General features: G+C 45.7%; 6 protein-coding genes across 6 annotated transcripts; 4 read left to right on the top strand and 2 right to left on the bottom strand.

Moving 5' to 3' along the window:
* Nucleotides 1-1,606: 1,606 nt before the first annotated feature.
* Nucleotides 1,607-2,752, top strand: GL218_06715 (Mannan polymerase complexes subunit MNN9; the record flags this gene model as incomplete). The annotated part of the gene is made up of 2 exons (XM_033583441.1): nt 1,607-2,674; nt 2,732-2,752. 2 exons carry the CDS (start codon nt 1,607-1,609, stop codon nt 2,750-2,752), a joined length of 1,089 nt encoding a protein of 362 aa, XP_033433459.1.
* A 708-nt stretch (nt 2,753-3,460) lies between these two features.
* On the bottom strand, nt 3,461-4,062 carry GL218_06716 (Ubiquitin-conjugating enzyme E2 16; the record flags this gene model as incomplete). Its single annotated transcript, XM_033583442.1, has 2 exons — nt 3,461-3,786; nt 3,879-4,062. 2 exons carry the CDS (start codon nt 4,060-4,062, stop codon nt 3,461-3,463), a joined length of 510 nt encoding a protein of 169 aa, XP_033433456.1.
* Nucleotides 4,063-5,618: 1,556 nt separating this feature from the next.
* On the bottom strand, nt 5,619-8,519 carry GL218_06717 (uncharacterized protein; the record flags this gene model as incomplete). The annotated part of the gene is made up of 1 exon (XM_033583443.1): nt 5,619-8,519. One exon carries the CDS (start codon nt 8,517-8,519, stop codon nt 5,619-5,621), a length of 2,901 nt encoding a protein of 966 aa, XP_033433457.1.
* A 3,970-nt stretch (nt 8,520-12,489) lies between these two features.
* Nucleotides 12,490-12,953, top strand: GL218_06718 (rRNA-processing protein cgrA; the record flags this gene model as incomplete). Its single annotated transcript, XM_033583444.1, has 3 exons — nt 12,490-12,550; nt 12,605-12,750; nt 12,813-12,953. The coding sequence occupies 3 exons, from the start codon at nt 12,490-12,492 to the stop codon at nt 12,951-12,953; spliced, it is 348 nt and encodes a 115-aa protein (XP_033433454.1).
* Nucleotides 12,954-14,053: 1,100 nt separating this feature from the next.
* On the top strand, nt 14,054-15,001 carry GL218_06719 (uncharacterized protein; the record flags this gene model as incomplete). The annotated part of the gene is made up of 2 exons (XM_033583445.1): nt 14,054-14,268; nt 14,344-15,001. 2 exons carry the CDS (start codon nt 14,054-14,056, stop codon nt 14,999-15,001), a joined length of 873 nt encoding a protein of 290 aa, XP_033433455.1.
* Nucleotides 15,002-16,470: 1,469 nt separating this feature from the next.
* On the top strand, nt 16,471-19,546 carry GL218_06720 (uncharacterized protein; the record flags this gene model as incomplete). Its single annotated transcript, XM_033583446.1, has 6 exons — nt 16,471-16,570; nt 16,632-16,861; nt 16,935-17,243; nt 17,298-17,675; nt 17,748-18,845; nt 18,896-19,546. The coding sequence occupies 6 exons, from the start codon at nt 16,471-16,473 to the stop codon at nt 19,544-19,546; spliced, it is 2,766 nt and encodes a 921-aa protein (XP_033433709.1).
* Between the last annotated feature and the right edge of the window lie 468 nt (nt 19,547-20,014).

Genomic DNA, 20,014 nt, shown 5'->3' on the forward strand with positions numbered 1-20,014 from the left:
ATGGAGCGGATGGGGTTGTATGAAGATGTTTAAGGCTAGATAAAATGCTAGGTAAATGGACTAAGGTGGATGTAGGTAGGCACATACGGAGAAGATCACCTGCATTTATTATGTATCATTAGTAGCGTAGCGGGTTTTTGGTTGCTAGTAGCCACTAAATAGAGAGTTTTCACGGAGAAGGTACAGTACATGGAACGGCCTAGCCTGCCTCAGTCCCTGCCTGAATCAAAACGACTCGATGTTCCACCACTGATTGGCCCTTAATTCAGCCCCACAAGCTAACCCTATCTCGGAACTGCCTCATATGCCTTGGCACATATATTCTTTTAGGTACATATGTCGACAACTTGCACTACCTACATTACATTATAGATTACAAAATGGCATGTGCGATTGATAGGTTTTCCGCTTGGCGAAGCTGTGCGACCCTATCGATTGAGATCCAGTATAAATAATTCACGGCAAACAAACATGTGCCTGCCTACATGGTGCCTTAAGATATATAAATATCTGTGTAACACACATATGGTACTTATATTAAGTAGTTACCTTAGGTACATACTTCACTTGCGGTTAATACTAATAAATTCTATGCATGAATGAAAAACTCATTGGTTGCGATTAGCCTACTAGCTGGAGATGTTGTTCTATACTTAGCTATAATAGGATTAACTACCTATCTAGCCTATTATTGGTAAGTGGCTCCAGAAGGGAAAAGACCCTTATGCCTTAGTAAGATATAATACCTCAACCACATAGGAGGTGGTTACTGACAACTTACAAAGATAACACTACATCTGTATGTATAACCATTATATATGTATGAGGTCAACGTAATTATTACATACCTGATCAGATGTCTTCTATATTTAAGTCAGACAAATTTGTTAATCATGTTTGTGAGGTGGTATCTCGACACCTCCTAACACTTCCGGTTGAATAAGATTGGACCAACAAGTGAATACCCTATCTATTGCTATCAGGTCTGACACCTGCAGACCTGCTATGTCCATATGTACCATATGTATGTGGAACAATTGATGGCTTGATGCAATGGCTGAAAAAAAGTGGATCTATGCAGTACGCTAGAGTTACCCGCCTTGCTATATAACGTTCGTATTGATATTATAAGTTTTAAAAGGTACTTCGCCTATCTAATTAGGTGCTATAGGTACTTTGGTGCTTAGCAACCATACAGGTAGATGTAGGTAGAGGTAGTAACTAATTTAGGCCTAATAGGTAGTACCTAGCATATGGACATGGTAACTCGAAATCCATTTCAGTTTTAGTGTTATCTGGCAATTCGGCGTGGGAAATTTAACAACAATTTTCTACGACAGCCTCATAACATCATCAACAACTTGACGAACCGACGTACGCATCGCCGTCCTATATTGGCGTTGCTAATTCCGGGACCACTTACTGCGATCTCTATTTTACCTATTGCGAATCTTTATCCCGATAGCAGTACCGTTTATACGCCCTCGATGGCCCGTGCCAATTAGTCATTTTATTCCATTCATCAACACTCCTTTTTCGCTTTACGCCTTACGCCTTGTCCTCGGCATTCTGCACGTCCTGATCTGAGAGATAATATCAATTCACCATGGCGCGCCCTCTGGGGCCGGTCCGCCTGCGGAGGACAAATTACCTCACATTGTCTATCGGCGCGATTCTCTGTATCTTTATAATTTACTTCCTCTCTCATACCGGTTCGACTTCACAATCCGCCAATGCGAGCCGATCCGCTACCCGTAAGCCCAGCACGAAGTCGAGTCTAATCGTCGAACGGCCTCCTGTCCGGCGCTTCAACTTAAATAGTGTTACAATTACCCCGGATCCGATTGGAAACCGAGAGGCTGTCCTTATTTTAACTCCAATGGCGCGTTTCTACCAGGAATATTGGGACAACTTACTAAAATTACAATACCCTCGAGATCTGGTTACGCTTGCCTTTATCTTACCTAAAAATAAGGAGGGTAATGCAGCGACTACTGCGCTGCAGGCTCAAATCACGAAGACACAAAAAGGCCCTGTTAAGGAACGATTTAGGAGTATAATTATCGAACGACAGGATTTCGATCCTCCTCTAACATCTCAAGATGAAAGCGAACGACATAAGATGGAGAACCAGAAGGCGAGACGAGCCTCGATGTCTAGAGCACGGAATTCGCTGCTTTTCACCACGCTGGGAGCCGATACATCATGGGTATTATGGTTAGATTCCGATATCATCGAGACACCACCTACTTTGATACAAGACCTTGCGTCACACGATAAGCCCATCATAGTACCGAATTGCTATCAGAGATATATTGACTCGGAAACGGGAAAGCCTAAGGAACGCCCGTACGACTTTAATAGTTGGCAGGATAGCCCGACCGCGCAAGAAATCGCCTCTAAGATGAACCAGGATGAGATTATCCTCGAAGGATACTCCGAAATGGCAACCTACCGGGCCTTAATGGCTTACATGGCGGAGAAGGAGGATGAAAAACACTTGGAAGTACCCTTAGACGGTGTTGGTGGCACTGCATTGCTAGTTAAAGCGGATGTTCACCGTGACGGTGCTATGTTCCCGCCTTTCCCATTCTACCATCTAATCGAGACCGAAGGGTTTGCGAAGATGGCGAGGAGGTTAGGCTGGCATGCTACTGGATTACCTAACTATAAAGTAATACCTTTGCCTTGACGACATCTTAAAATTACAGCCGGCTAACTCTGGATACAGGTTTATCATTACAACGAATAGAAGACGGAACTAACATACGGCTCGAAACGCTTTTTGTCATAACGAACCTTGTAATCTGCCACGAGTCTCGGATCATTGCATTTTGGAGATGAGGAGTTTAAACGTGCCGAATTGTTTGTTTTGCGACTACGGAGCATGGGGTTACCGAAATACGTCGCGGCCCTCCATCGCTGTGGTCGAGGGATGGGAGGGGTTTTCCTGTAGATATTTATTTGTAGTAGCAGCAACAGGAGTAGTAGCAGCATCACCGGACGGGGAAATCATCGCGCTTTTTAAAAAACTGTTATACTAGGCAAAGGCCCATCGGGATTGCACCAATACAAGGGGACCGGACTCTCGTTCTAGGCGCCTTGGAAATTCGAAGAAATCATACAATAATAGAATGGTTTCTTTTTTCATATTTCATCGAGTTGAAATACCGGGGAATGATATGTTATAATCAAATCAAAATAATGTAGTAGTTCGATACCGGGTCCATATCATATGTAAGGAGAGGCCCGGGATTCCATATATATCAACAAACGCCCGCTCCAATGAACTATTCCTCAACGACATCCCTCCCAGTTATTTGCAAATAGTGCCTCTACCAGCTATCTGAGCCCATCCAAACCACCGTCGAACTTGACCATCCATCTCGCGCCAGTTTATCGTAACCTCGTGCTCCACCACACTCTCATTCCATTACCTCCCATATTCGTCTCGCAAACCCTACCTCCCCTCATACCGCCCGCCCTCATCGCTACACCAAAACTCCACCAGCCGCCTAGCACCCATGGCATCCCCGCCGCGTATCAAAGCCGCAACATCCACGTTCAGCGGGCTGTCGGTCTCGGGACAGCTAAGCAGCATGCGCACGGCGCGCACGCACTCCAGGATGCTGTACGCCGGCGTCCAAGCCTCCTTCAACAGGTCCAGACAGATGTCGCCGCCGCGCAGCGCGATGTTGGCGTGCACGATCGGGGTCCGGAAGGAGATCTTGGGCGGCGAGAGGGGGTATGTGGGGGGGATCGATATGTCGAGGAGCCAGCGGCCCGCTGGGATGATGTTAGTTTTGTTAGTTTTTGTATATGAAAGGTATGGGGGTCGGAGGTATGAAGGGAATAGAGAATGTGGGATCGCGACGCACCATCGTAACCACTACCTACGCCCCGTCCATTGATCACGGCCTCCCAGTGCAGCAACTCCTCGTCGCTCACAGGGCCTAGGCGCTCGATGCCCGCCTCGGCCTGCGACTCGTTCTCCCAGGCAGACAGCTCCTTTACCAAGCGCTTGGTCGCGCTGCGCGAAACCGACGCTGAATTAGTCGCCATTCCGTCTCTGCGAGCGAGCGATGCGATTCTTGTTTTATTAAAAAAGCAATATATATATAACTCGAGAGCGATTTTTTGTTATTTCTTTTGTAAACCTCTGTTCTGTCCCAAGTGTGTTTTTTTCGTCTTATACGGAAAGATGCTCGTTCCAATCCGGGTGACGATAAGGTAGGTTGGTTAGGTAGGTAGTTGGACAAGCCAAAGTAAAGGCAAGGTAATAACATAAGCTCCGATGGCTTGCTTTGCTTGCTTGCTTGTCTCGGCAGGCGGTAGGTACCTAACCCAAAGGCGCGCCGTGCCTCGCTAGATAGAGCACGGGTCTGCTTCCAAGTCCTGATTGGATGCCCCGGTTCAGGCCGAGGAGTAGCCTCGGTGGACGCATAGAACCCGTGGAAACGGTGTTACACGGGAAGTAACGTGGACTGTTGCAATTAAACAAGTTTCAAGGTATTATGGAATGTATGCATTGCATTCATTAGCTAGGACGGGAATTGCATTAACAAATAATAGGTACCACGCTCACCGACATGAACACTAAGTCTTGGGTTCTGTCGTGGGATACTGTGATTAGCTTGTAGTATCTATAACTAATCTTATTCCAACATTAGTTATGTAGTTACATTGTTTATAATGTCTATACGTGGTCTTATACCTTCCAATTGGATTGATTTCCGTAACTATGTATAATAATTATATGCTATTTTATAAAATACATATGCAGTCTCGTATAAATCGAAAATTTAATATGTTTTGAACAATGTTCATATTTTACAGATGTTTGATTCTTTATTTAACTAACTGCTGAAAAGTATATAATAGTCACTACTAGGAAGATGTCCAAATCGAAACGTTATTGCATATCACTTCAGTAATATGAACGCCCATCTGGCATCGAACCTGTTTAGTAGTGTATGTTCACTATTATTGTGTGTATGTGTACAAACCTGGGGTGCTCCACGAGTCCATAGTGAGCAACTACTTTACAGGTCATGTAGCAACAGACTTATGAAGTTTTTATGGAACATGGTCCCGAGATATTCCTCCCCATCCCCATTCATATCCGCGAGCGCTATGTCCAGAGAAATCGGAGCCCCCAAATCCTCCGGCGGCACTTTTTTTTCTGCAAGCCTAAACGGCTACTTAATTTCCTTCCCCTCCTGAAGCAATGAAAATAGACTAGGTGAATGTCTTGGAAAACGGAGCCGTGGTCATGAAATGGCTTAAAAATGCCGTCATGCGTTCATAAAATAAAGTAAAAGAAAAATAAACGATTGCGAGACTGACCCCTGAGATTTCAGGTCTTCTCGTATGCGTACAAAACAATGCATGCTTTGCAAATAAGGTCGTGAATAAGATTGTCTCAAGTACCATCAAGGATCCTCTACGTGAAGAACTTTGTTTCGTACAGGTAATGAGAAATGCGTGAGAATACATAAACTTCATCGGATCCGTCAGCGGTGGACCGCCGCAGAAACCAATCTGATGATCGTCCCCTATCTACCCGAGAGTACCGAGCCTAAGTGTGAACACCTATAACAAAAATATTGGAGATGTCCCTAAGGTTTGGCCGATCCCTTCGGCTTCCAGAATTGCATTATGCGACTAAGACGCTTCGATTTGCTCATCTTAGGCTTATCTTCCGGGTCCGAGTCAAGAGGGACCTCCATGCTCAGCTTGCTCCGTTCTCCGTGGGCGCTACTAATGAGCCGACTGAGACTGACCAAACTGGATCTTCGGCGGCCGAATGCTGCGGCGCTAAACGAAGCAGGCCGCTGATCATGGAAGGGCATATTCCTAGGTTGAGCGCCCGGCGTGAAAGTGCTATCCCGTGTCATGGTCGAATTACTACTCGTTAGAGACGGAACATCAACAGATATTCGGACTAATTCTGGTCCAGGTTCGCCCATCAATAGTGAATGGTAATTGTTCTCATCAGCGATCGAAGATGGGGCGGTCGAGATTCGTTGAGCGTCATACGACATTGGCGAACGAGGAGACGGAAATGAGGATGAATAGCTTAGCGAATATGGGGTGGCTGGCATGGTCGAAGAACCAGGGAACGCTCCATTACTTGTATCCATCGGATCGATATCGGTGTTCAAAATCTGGCGGGGAGATGGGGCTTCTGAATCAGGGGTTCCCGGGGTGCCCATAACATGGATAGCACGTCTAGGCGTACCGTAGTTGGGCTCTTCCAGAATGATTTCTTCTCGAAGGTTCTCGGTTCTCATCCTAGATACTGGTCGCTGTATGTCCAAGCTTGACCCGCTGCCTTTACGTGTCACCAAGGTAGGCGTTGGTAGGATATCCTTTGGACTAGCTTTACCGTGCTCGCGTTCTTGCGTGGGCGTCGGAACTGCGTCGTCCTCAGTACTTGATGTCGATTCGCTTTCATCAGCTGAAGCGTCTTGGGCGTCTATAGAAGATTCTTCGGATGGAGTTTTTGCGCTCGTATCCTCCTCCTCTTCGTCCTCTTCAAACACATCCGCCATAGTCGAAGAACTGCCGAAGCGATGTATGCCGAATCGTACAGCTTCAAAAGGGGGCATCTCAGGAGCACTCTCAGCACGGCGGTGATAATGCATTCCTGGCCCGCTGAAACCCCTTAAGCCAGCAGCACTGTGTAGCTGGCGCTTTGGTGGGGCGCCCGTCTTTTGCGCCTCGTCCCACTGAGGATCACGAGAGGAGGGTGTATTGAACGGACCAAGAGCCGCATCGAGATCGATCATAGGATAAGATATATCATCTTCAGACGTTCGACCTGGCTCCGCTGTACTTGGATCGGGCTCAGGCTCAGTTACCAAAACTACCGGTGCAATAGGTGCTTCGGGTACTTCCGTAAGATAGTCACCGAAATCTTCGATCACCTGTTCTTGATATACTGGTGGCGTAGCCGAACGACGGCGCACTGACTTCGATTTACGAGGCTTTGATTTCCTCGTTAAAATAGAGCCAGCCCATGACCTAACCCTCTTCTGCTTCTTCTTCCTTATTGAACCCTTCTTGCTTTCTGAACGAGATAATCCATCTTCAGCTGACACCCAGTCGGATTCCGCTGATAGATAAGCAGGCTCAGATCGCTTCTCCACTGCTTTAGATAAACCTAAGCTAAGTGATGTTGATTTCGTGGGCGAATTGGTCGCCGCGAAAGGTTCGAGTCCGAAAAAAGACCACCTCCTAGGAGTTTTTGAAGGACTCGTGTTTGTAGGCGATCCCGAGCTGCGTTTAGGGATTTCTGTTAGTAAGGGAATCGAATTGCGCCTACGCGATAAAGAATCTCCATTGAGTACGATAAGACTCGGGGATCGCTCTAAAACAGCGCCTGCGGTGCTAGGGCGCGAATCATTCTTCGTACGAGAACCAGGTGATCCAAGCACACTGGAAGTATCACGATCTGTAGATGCTAAATTCGTTGAGACAATAGATGAGATGCTCCCTGAAACTCGGTGGCCAGGACGAACCGTCACTGTACTTGATGTGTCGGTTGAAACTAGAGACAGAGGGCGGGGAATGAATTCAAGTGTATCGGAGAACCCAACTCGCGCGCGTGCGGCGGCCCTTGGCGATGGAGGAGACTGCAGCATAGGCTGAACGCATACTTCCTGAACGTCTTCCGCGCTTGCCTGCTGGGGATCAATCTCGGTTTTAGGACTTTCCGTCTTCGGCTCGGGAAAATTGCGAAATTTCTCGTCAAAATCAGCCGGGCTAGTGGGCGCACTACTGCCCCTCGAAGCCGGACTATTTGGCTTAAGTATCATAGTCAAATCGTGACTAGAGATTGCAGCAGAGCGGCGGTGTGCATGTCCTCTTCTTGGCGGAACATCTGCAGGTGAGAGCTTGGGGGACGCAATGCCACCATCAGATCTAGTTGGGCTCGTACTCATTACAGTAATCGACCCTCCCCCTTTGAGTTTACCGCCTACGAACTCACTCCCGCCTCGTCGATGGCCACCACGGTTGGGGTGTATCATTGGCGACGGTGGAGAGAGTGTAGGACTAAGGAGGGACTCATCGGGTCCAAGAGTAGCGCCTGGGTTAAATGCGAAATCCGGTAGAGCTGGAGACCTAGATGACTGGCTGCTGGGGTTTGGACTAGGATCGGCACCCGGGTTGAAACTGAAGTCGGGCAAGCCCGGCGATCTGGAGGGAGAATCTCCCATGCCGCCAGCGAAGCCAAATGCCCGGCCCTGAAGTTCTATCGCAGACTGAGGTCGTCGTCCCGTTGCCCGAGAGAAAGACGAAGGCGCTGAAGACGGTGACGGGCGAGCTGGAAAAACGAAGGGCGGATTCGGCGGAGGTAGGTTGATGAGCGAAGAATTTTGGGTACCGGGAACGGCTGATTGGGTCATGGTCTCATCTTGATGCGTCGAGATACGGAGTTGTCGCGATGGGACATCGTTCACCCCGCTCAATGTAGCCGTCTCGGTCGGGAGACTAGCAGCAATTACGGTGGCCATTATTCCTTCAAGCCTCCCCGGCGCAGAGAGCGGGGAAAAAACTTAGATATAGGGAGATATCATAGAGTATCTTTCGAGTATAGTGTAAAGGTGAGGGCGTAGAAATCGAAAAGGCTAATTGGTCATGACAATTTGACAATGCGCGACGGTGGTGCTTGGGGCGCCTGAGATAAGGAAAAGGTCAGTTTCCCGCTTAATTATTAAAAGCCCAGATGACTAGCTTTCTGAACTCTTGGCACGAAGTTGTGATATGAAGTCGTACCTCGTCGTCGGGTGAGGCGGAATGTTTTGTTGGCGGTCGGTGAGCGTAATTGTCGTCCGGCTTCCCTCGAAATGGATTGGTTACAAAAACAACCAAAATAAAGATAGAAGTAGGATAATGGAATTGAAGAGGGGATTAATCAAAGGAGCGGACGGCCAAGACCAGAGCAAATCTTAGAAACACAAGATCTGCTTCTGGAATTGGACCAGTAGGTGGTGGTGGTGGTGGTGGTTGAGGTAAGGTGGAGGAGTGAATGAAGGATTGAGGAGATAATCGTAGGTGTGTAGACGACTCCAGAAAGATGGAAGTGTGCAAAGTCGAAAAAAGCCACTGTTAGGCTATTGGGTTGTGTCCTTCTGGACCGTGCGGCAGCGCTACTAACTTAAACGCTTGTACTGTATGTACCTAGGTAATAAGTACCCTAATAAGGATCTCAAGCTTGCAAGGACTAGGGTATGTAGAATAAACCTAGCACTCAGGTAGGTACAAATTAGCAAGTACCATAGTGGCTATTACCTGCTGCCGACAATAAGTAGGTACCGTATCTAATAACATTTAATCAACAATTAAAAATGCGCTCGAAATGATGACAGCCCAGAGGAATGATGATTATTTCACGCTTGATTATGCCATATATCTTGCTGTGGCGTACGTAACTCTTAGTCGTATAATCTAAATCGTTATACCACTAATGCTAGCTAATTCAATCTTGCATTGGTGTATGTAAATACCTATTTCAAGATTGTCAACATTGGAATCAAGATCTCATTTTAAGCCAATTTCAAGTCAACCTGGGTCCTTGAATCAAAACGGTTACTATCGAAACTACGAGGATATTCACCAAAGTACAACGCTAGTTAGAAATGCACGGAGTGTACATGATCTGCAGTCACACCGAGGGATGCCTCTCCGTGAGGGTCCCTGCAGGAGGCTGCGCCTACGTGGACTACGTAGGTACGTATCACTACCGTTGTCAAATAAACCTCGTAATAGGGTGGATGCCCCGTTCATAAGTAAAACTTATACCTACATTGTCAGCATTGAATGCCGTCTTTGAGTGGTCCATGACCTCATGATCGCGACTTACTCAGGCTACTCCGCCGTTTGAAGTTTCGATTGAGGCTCGTGCGAGGTATGACGGAGATACAACCAACAATGGAGAAAATTACAAGTCAAAAAAAGAATAAAATAAAAATAAAAATTACTGCGCAGGTAGTATAGAGGTACTGTACTGTTCATATATAGATTGTATGTAAGTCCCATCAAAACAGTACAGTATGCGCCGTCGCCAACAAGTGTTCCCACATTGAGAACGACACAAGTGCATGCCGAATTATTGCGATGCGCAGTTCATAGAATGGAGCACTGGCCTCCCTGACGGCCCAGCAGAACACCGCGAATAACGAAAGTGGCTTAATTATTCTCCGTAACCTAGGTTTAATGCAATCAGACATGCAGAAACAAGCCATCCCTGATAAAAGGGTGTTTTCGAAAAACTAAATACTTTTTGAAAGTTGAAACCCCTTAAAAAAAGCACATAAAATCTTCAACAGAGAGTAGCCGAAAGCTGGGAGGTAACAAGTTGGCAGTAACAGGTTGGCAGGCAAGCAGACAAAGCAGGCAGAGGCAACTTGAACCCGGTCATCTTGTTTGGAAACCTTGCATCTAATTATGCATCTACGTGTACAGTACATAACACAAATCCGTGTACAGGTGTAATTGAGAAAACCGCTTTCCTATTTTGGATGGCTTGCCTTTAGTCCTCGGTGCTCCCCTGCAGCACCCTATCCCTTCTTGGTTAATGACCCCCCGCGCTTCCTACCTTCGGTTGCTTCGTTGCATTTGCGGCTGGAGGGGCTTTCAGAATTAGGTTAATCAATCCTACGCAAAAGGATCAGGTACATTTCATTGCTGTTCCGTGCTCAGTGCATACCTATACATATAAACACGGCGATGTTGTTCACGGGAAAGGCAATGCATATACGAGTTGATGAACATTTGTTTATCTTCAATATTATGTAAGGTAGCACCAAATCTAGTTGCATTTCTAGACTTCATCTTACTAGGCCAAGTACAAAACCAGCGCAACAAGAACTAGAATAGATAATAAATGAGCCAAGCCAACAGGACTATTATCCCACGCAAGTCGTCCGCTTTTTAGCGCAAAGTAGGCAGCCGGTCCAGCCGTGGCCGCGATTCGCATACCACCTTCAGCACTTACATCTTACATAGGTAGGTAGGTATGGACTTACATACATGTGTGCGTATGTACACCTTACCTTACCTTACACACTGCAAGCCCGTAAGCAGCCGTCGCATTAGCCTCCATGGTTCGTAACCAACCAAGGCCATGGAATTCGACGCGCTCGGATAACTTTGCATGAGTCTGTGGGTATTCCGCCGGATAAAGAATAGTTGATCTTATTGCCAGCTCGCATCTCGTTGTTTATCCCATTAGCGATGGTTCTTTAAAGAAATAAAATAAAAGTATACGATCGCTTCGTAGCGGACATGCTAAAGATTGCTAAAAAAACACGATCTGTCACTAGTAAGGTAAAGAATCAAGCTGAACAGCGGGCTGTAAGCAATGATCGGCCACCAATGATTCTTCATCTCCGATTCAAAATCGTATGTATCTAAGAATATCACAACTAATTAAGTAATCTCGCGTCTAATCCCTCCAACGGCAAAACTCAGGAAATAAATGACAAAACTTTTTAGTATTGCTAGCGGCTATAGCCCAAGCCTCACTCTCCACGAATTTCTGAATACGGACACGGAGAACGGGATAGCGATGGGCAACCCGGGATACGCCCTTGCCTCTTGGGGGTCAAGTGATAACTTGATGAGAAGCTTGACAAGCCAGGCACTCCAAATATGTAATACCTATGTACTCCAGTCTCCGGATAGGTTTCGGTACTGAATCCTCTGCGGAGAGACCCTTGTCTTATGATATCGAACCCTTGGGGGTCAAACTGGAACTATACCAGAATCGTCTTATTAGGATGATACTATTCAACTTCTATATGCACATAAATAGCAATAGGCAACGTTGAAACAGTTAGTATTATTGCATCTAGGGTTTCGTCCAGGTACAGAAAATATTAAATACACAAATGCGCTACCAAGCAAGGCTTACCTCGATCGCTTAATAGACAATAGCAAACAATTAAATCTTACCTACAATAAGACTTGTACCTCATGTGGTACAGATGGAAGCTAGACCATTACGGAATGAAAGACAAGAAAATTACCCGACTCGAGAGGCGTAGAAGCTAATCTCGTTTCACTAATGTAGGTACATTAGCCAACCAGATTTTAAATTCAGCTAGAACGACAGACTAATCTGCACGGCACATATCGTGCACCTGATTGGGCCCAGAGCCCTGGAACGATCTCGGGGCTTAGGTACCTTTTGCCGCTGGAAGATAATTGATCCAGCACCGTATATTTTTGCTCTCTGGCTAATCGCCTCTCTAGATTTCTTAGGAGATCCACTCTGCCTACAAGACCCCAGTTCCATATGTCAACTTTTTTTTTAATCGCAAACATTATTTGATTGATATGCCTCTTGGCGATAAGATCCATACATTGCGCGCAACTTAGTGAAAACGTTATCAAAGGCAACCGATATTGCGTTTATAGAAGCAAGTGATAATAGTTATCTTCTAACAATCGCAATTGCTCTATTGAGACTCTTGCGCTATTATGTCGACCAGCATTACTGAACCCGAACAGAAGCAAGAGCTTCAAGGCATACGCAAGAACGGTGAGAACTACAACAATATTCATGGCTGGCACAAAGCTTATGAGTAATTTATAGGCAAACAATGGCATCCGCCGCGAAAAGCATTCCGCCCTGGATCCGGGTTGACTTCGTATGAGAAACGAACGAAATTACGCACGGCTGCGGCTGCGACGAAGGCAAGAGAAAATGAAATGAAAGAAGAAAAGGAGGCAGAAAGAAAGGTAAACCCGACATCATAGTTATGAAGATGAGACCAGTGGGGCATAGCTGACACTAGGACTAGCAACGGGTTCAAGCCATCAAGGAGAAGCGCGCAGCGAAAGAGGAGAAGGAGAGATATGAAAAGATGGCAGAGAAGATGCACAAAAAACGAGTCGAACGTCTAAAGAGAAAGGAAAAGCGCAACAAGCTCCTCAACTCATGAGCCGTTCAAAAATGCCAGAGAACTACGTCTACGATTATTTCCTTATATATTAAGGAGTGGTGGACACGCGCAGCGAGTCGACTTAATACAGCAAAAGCAGCCTGTGGGATCAACCCTCTTTTCTGTCGATGGATCCTGAGAGATTTATGGGCACGAAGATAATCAAAATCAGATCCAGGCCGGCTTATTATTCAAGATTAGGAAAAGGCAGATGGTATCCAACACACGGGATTCCGCAATTAGTGTTGCTTTAAAGCCAGTAGTGACATTTTGAGGTCAACAAGGCAGACAGGGAGTAGGTCGTCGAACTGTGCGCAACGGGATAGCACCCAACTCTGTGACGGTTGACACGGCTAGTAATATAACATCACTACATAACCTACAACTCGCCATATTTGATTTAACATCCCGAGTCTTTACATATATGTATCATTGTGCTAGGGCCAACGGTACTATACAAAATTTACATTCTAGCCATGCAAGATTACTACATTTTACACATGTAGATAAGTGTTTCGACTACATACATAGGAAGTAGATAGGCGTTTCTTTAAATATCGTGGTGGTAAGACACATAGAATTAGGCTAGGTACCTAAAGAATGTACACTAAAAGTGACATGTGAAGATGCGGAAAGTCCCGTAGTGGGGAGGGAGCATGTGCCAACGGAGTGCTGTAAACTTCCTCCGATCCTCTAATCTCGATCCAATGGAAATCTACTCTCCTACTCACTCCAAGTTAATCAACCATTCATACTACTGCATCAACTGCATCGACTGCATACCTACCTAATGTAGGTACAATTTAATGCGCGCAATACAGTACATCCATATTACTTGTTTTAATCTTGACGCGCGTTGATATAAATCAGGCTACCCTACCTTAAGCCATTCTGGTACCTGTGGAAAGATGTCCAAGAATCAAGATTTCGACCTCCTGAAACCTGTGACTACCTCCCCACAACGGCCTCGTCACCAAGTAAGACGGTCAATAACTGAACTGTCATCGCCAATCAAGTTACCCCGGCATCACCACTTACATCATCTTCACCAGCGAAAGGATCGCGACAACGATGACCATACCCCCCAATCTGCAAATCCGATGCTTCTTCACCTTCCACGAGGCTCATTTGAGCTGCCCCGATCCGAAGGCACAACCCCATATGCAAATTCCGAAACAAATCTCAGAATCGGCATGCTGAACCCTTCTTCCGACGATGCTACACGTAGTACCAAACCTACGGTCCTTGTGCCGACCTCGATAACTGAAGAGGAACTAGCGCGCGAGCAGAGAGAAAAAGTAGCATCAAGTTTAGCGTTCGTCACTACAGCTTCCCGGGGATTATTAAAAATTGACTAGCCATTGTCTTCGATAACTAACATTTGAAATAGGGGATTGAGAAAGTCGCTAGTAGAATTAAGCAATTTTTCGACTACCACGACGATGCGTCTAGATGATACGTATTACTCTGTTCTTGAGAGGTTGGGCATGCTTCAGAGTACGATAATTTCCCTTAAGGAACTCACAAGCATGTCGCAGGAGCTAGACGAAAGCTTCAAGGCAGAGTCGCAAGGACTAGTAGACGAGTTAGAGCAACAGGCCGACTCGTTCGGTCACTTTGACGATCAGCAGAGACGCATCGAAGAACTACAGGGTCGCATACATGCAGGTCGTGACATGGTCGAGACCCTTAGCAAGCGGGTAGATGTAGTACGGGAGCGGATCGAAGGCTGGGAAAGGGCGGATATGGAATGGCAAGAAAAGACAAGAAAACGTCTCAAGACCATATGGATCATCACGTCCGTGGTGATTTTCTCACTAATACTCATACTGGTTATAGCCCAGTACGCCCCTTCGTCTGAAAATAATTCGGGGGTTCTGGATCCGACGTCAAGTAACGGGCAAGGACAGCCATATTTGAGTAACGTAGTTGGCAATCAAACCATGGACGCTGCCTCTATGGTGGATGAGGTGAGAGAAGCACTCGGCAGCAGAAAAGCCAATGAGTCTACCGGGAATGGTGTGTTCCGAGCCCTCGACGAGCTATAACTCGAAGCCTTTGGCCATCCGACCATGACTTGAGGAATTAATTCCCCTGGAAGTAATGATAACCCTAGCAACCATCTTCAGTAGAAGGTTTCTAAGTATAACATCAAACACATAATCAACATCATCAAGGTACTATTATATTACGGAATGGTTGCCCTTATCTTTAACACACTAATTACTTTTATTATGCTGTAGTGACGGCTATTCAACCTCTATCAATATTGTTTATGTATATAGCTAACGTACCTCTTATAACTAGTTCATTCATCAACCGTCATTGTTTCGAAAGCTTGACAGATGACATATAAAAGCCTACGTGTGCAAGTCGAAAGAGTTTTGTAGTAGCACTTGGATGAAACTCGTGAGTGTGAGTACCTGACTAATCTAAAAGGTCCAAGTAGTTATAGGTATAAGGTTGATGCCGTCTTAGCCGCGGATATATGGCACTTCACTTCTCAGACAACCACTTGGCTTCAGCCCTGCAGGGTCCAAAGCTGTGGAGTTTGTACGTAAGACACATGTAGCCATAATTGCGTAGTCCTATGTACATAGATCTCTAGTCACTTATAACCTTTTTTATTATTAGTCAATCATAATGATGATGAACAATACATATAATATTAGGATTATTTATTACCCACTACATACAAAATATATAAAACTTACTTAGGTAAAATATATAACTAGGTACATATTATTTATATACAAGCAAGGGATGAAGCACTAATAAGTGAGATATTAGTGAATGCAGGTATATTAGCATCTTAAATAGTGGGACACATGATTAACAGGTAGGTACATATTTGTCGACGTCATCTCTAAGCCACTTGGTACTACCACCAATTAGGAGGGAAAGGGCGCTACCGTTTAACGGCGCACCAAGCCGGATCTAAAAACTTCGGATTGATCGTCTTAACTGGTAGTGATTCACCTCAGCCCCAAGGCCTCGAATAATTGTAGATCACATGAGAGTATAATGTAAACACATACAGTATATAATATAATTGGCACTGTATTTACATCTATCCATCGTTACCAGAACACTTACAAGGCACCAACTGCACTCTTTCATTAACTCACAAGTTAAACATTACCTTTTTTTTCTTCTTTTCACATTATTAGTTTTCTATTTGTTCTTATCCCCATACCCCATACCCCCTATTTTTCACAATCGATATTATCTTATTCGTTGAGAGTTATCAAGGGATAAACGACTTGTGGCTGACGGTATTAATCTCATCGAATTTATCAAATATTCCCCGCCATAATATCCACTCGCCGGTACGCCGTATACGCTGAGCATAATTGTTGGCATTTGGGCTGAAGCTTAAATTGTACGAAGACGGAAGCAAGAACGAAAACGGGAGAGAGATTGACTTACAACCCGACATCATAAACCGCAAACTTCCACTTATTTTCCCCGGGTTGGAAAAGAAAAGAAAAAATCAAATCAATCCCAGCATTAAGATATGTCTACTGCGGAAATCGCCCAAGATGGCGAACCCCGCGGCCCTACTACCGATTCCGCTACCCCTCCGGGCCAAACCCTGACCGGAAAACAGGAGCACTGTTCGTATCTCGTCTTGGCAAACACCTCGACGTCATTCATGCTAACCATCATCTTCTATAGACCTCAAGCGAGAGCTCATATCTGAGCAAGTCAACTGGGAAATATCCGAATTAAATTCTACTACGGCGCTTCGCAGATTCGGCGCCCCCTTTAGGTCGGAATTTGGAGAGGTGTCACCCTATGATTCTGAACTCCCCATCCTACGTTATATATTCGTACATCATGTACGAGAGTTCCCGTTCCTTGACAAGGCGAAGGAGAAGGAATTCTGGCAGGACAAGCTGCAAGTCGTATGTGATTCCATCAGCAAGCTGCTCGTTATATTATTATACTATACTAACATAATCACTTGCGCGCATCTAGTTCCTTGAGTCCTTCGCCAGCAAGAATATCTCATCTTCGGAAGATCGATTAGAAGAAACTAAGCGTCGCAAACTAGCCCTAAAATGCCGGAAATTAGTCGAGCTGATGATGGTGTCGGGGGTTCCCACGGCGTCGGGGTTTGAAGAGCGCATAAGATTTGCAGAGATGGAAATCGTAGACCGAGACGCAATCGATACCGGTGTATTAAATACTATGCCCGAGGGACACTACGTTAACGGATGGGACGTCAATGTTGCTGGTGTGCGCATTACTCAGGTCAAGAAACATATTAGACGTCACAAGCATGCGGTGAGTACTTCTACAAAAGGAAATGATACATAATTCTCATATAACTTGTAACAGGAATTCCTATTGCGCGTCAAACGGAAGGGCGAGCTTGAATTCTACGTAGGCAGACGATATGGCGACTTTGTCCGATTGCATAGACAGCTAAGGACGGAACTACCAGGAAAAGTCCTCCCTCCGTTACCCAAGAAGAACAAGTCAGATACAGCTGCAGCGAGTTTAATGTCGCGCATGACAGATGGTGCTGAAGACTCCGACGGCTCGTCCGCCTCATCTGTTTCTACTATCGCACCTGGGTCTCAAAGTGGTGGGTTTGCAGAGTCAATGAAGACCTTAACAGTTCGAGATCACCGCCGGAACAAATCTGTGGCTTCTAGCCGTGCATCGCCGCGCCCGTCCCTCGAAGCGTCCGCGGTTCTCAGTCCCAAAATCGATGTAAGTTGTTTATTACTAAGACATGTCTTAGTTAACCTAAAGCAGAGCGAGGATGAGGGCTAATGTTTCCAGAATGCAATTCTCTGGCGCGAGAATCAGCGTATATCATTACGAGCATACTTGCGGTATCTACTGCAAAACCCCCAGATTGCGCAGACCAATGCTTTACAGCAGTTCTTAACACACGATCCGCTCACCCCAACTGATGAAGATGTCGACGACATCTTTCGTCGCAAGGCTGTTGACGAGAAACGTATGGAGGAACAGAAGCAATTCTACGAAATAGCAAGAAAAAGGGCTGCAGAGTTGGACGTGTATATGGAGCAGTTCCGACAAGATATCGTCGAGCGTAATGGGCTAACAAAACTTTTCCAAGAGATCAAGGATAAAAACACCATCCAAGATCTAAGTCTCCAATACCAGAAGTTTGCCGAGTGGCTCCGCATCGAAGTGGCTGCAACCATCTACCACCTTTTCCTTGCCGAAGATAATTCGCCAGAATTATTTGCGCAGCTTAAGCGGATTCATTCCTTGATCCCTTATACTCTTATGAAAAACGTCATTAGGCTCGCGAACCCCGCCGCTGTTATGTCCGGAGTGCTTGACCTTTTCCTGGCGCAGCCATTTGGAGCTCGATCTCTTATGCAACGAATTTTCTCGTTGACGCTAAACGACGGCATTAAGAGCTATCAGAAGTCCATCGATGCCTTAGCTACTATAATTGGGGATGACGTGTTTGTGAATAAACTAAAGCAATTTGCGGATGCTGAGGAACATATAAAGGTTGCAGTTCGAGAAGAAGCGGACTCTGAGGGGGTAGATATCATAGTTGCCGTCTTGCGCTCCGAACTTTTCACTCCGGCTCTCACTGGAGAACAGATTGGGAGATTATTCAACGCATATGTGGCCTTTAACAATGCAGTGGAAAACGTCGACGAGGAATTAAAACAGGGCGCGCAGCTTTTCTCGCATCTAAAGCAGCTTATGAAGCTACAAACCAGACAACGCGATAAGGCAATGATGCTTAGCTTGATCGAAGAACCTGTCACTTTACAATTATTCCGGGATCTTTTCACCATATTTTACGAACCTTTGGTAAGAGTGTATAAGTCGGCCAACGTGTACGACAGTATTACCGACTTTGCCGTTTTTATTGGTGATATGATCCAGGTATGTTAACTTATCAACTCCAAGAGTTAATAATATTAACACCATCTTAGGTTGTCGAGAAGTGTAGGGAGCAGGATGCCTCGGCAGACCCGAATCAGACGGTACAAGCCTTCATCGACCTATGTCAGCGTCACGAGCATAACTTCTACAAATTCATCCACGAAGTTCATACTCACGACAACGGTCTTTTCACGCAACTAATGGCCTGGATAGAAGACATTTTAGAGTTCTTAAGAAAGGGCCCGGCTGGTGGAGCATTAGACATCAACGCCCTTTTCGAGGGAGCCGTTGCTAGCGGCAACTTAGACAAGGAGAAGGCGATTAGGGAAATCGATCAGCTTATCGCCTGGCAGGAGGCTCGCAAAAAGTGGCATCATGATAAAACTCGGCAGAAGATGGCAGCGGAAGGTTCAGTCGGTATCGACGGTGGCGTACCGGGTATGAGTAGCTTTCACGCTAGCGACTTCGGGCTCAACGATGCGGACTTAGAAGACATGAGCTACGATGACGGATCTGACGATGAGGCTGAAGCGGAAGAAGAGGATGAGATGGATCCTATAGAAGCTGAAAGACGAAGGAGAGCAAAGAAACAAGACCGGCTTAAGGCACGTGCCGGCGAGCCGCAGAAACCGGAGGTCAGCGAGGTGCACCAGTTAAAAGACAACTTCGTCCAGATGTTACGGCAGGTTCTAGCGCGTTAGCGGTCATACTATTCTAGCATTTTGAGTCGAGGTTTAGGACAAAGGTGTATTCCCCCATTGGTCGGTTGCATTGACGAGCGTGTACGAAAATTAAGTGAGATAATAGGCGTCGAGCGGGATGCATTAGGTTATAAGTCTTTGGGACATTCGAATAGCCCTCTAATTATGAAATGCTCATTGACAGATGGGAGAGATATTGGCATAATAGGCACTCATATTCCTAGGTCCTAAGAGTATAGGACTTATTGTCATGGTAGCATCAGGCTAAAGGAGCTTAATAGAGATTTAACTCGGATGATGTCTTGGATGTGTGTTTTGGTGTAAGACGGCTTCGTACATTGAGTTAGGATCGGTTATTCTTAATGTGTTATTGAATTACTTGTTATCGTATTTCATAACTCCTTGTTTAATATTAGTTCAAGGTTACGATTTTGATACATCAGTAGCTATTAGATGATATATTCTTTT

The sequence above is a fragment of the Daldinia childiae genome (assembly GCF_008694065.1).
Source record: "Daldinia childiae strain JS-1345 chromosome Unknown Scaffold7, whole genome shotgun sequence".
Classification (NCBI taxonomy): Eukaryota; Fungi; Ascomycota; class Sordariomycetes; order Xylariales; family Hypoxylaceae; genus Daldinia; species Daldinia childiae.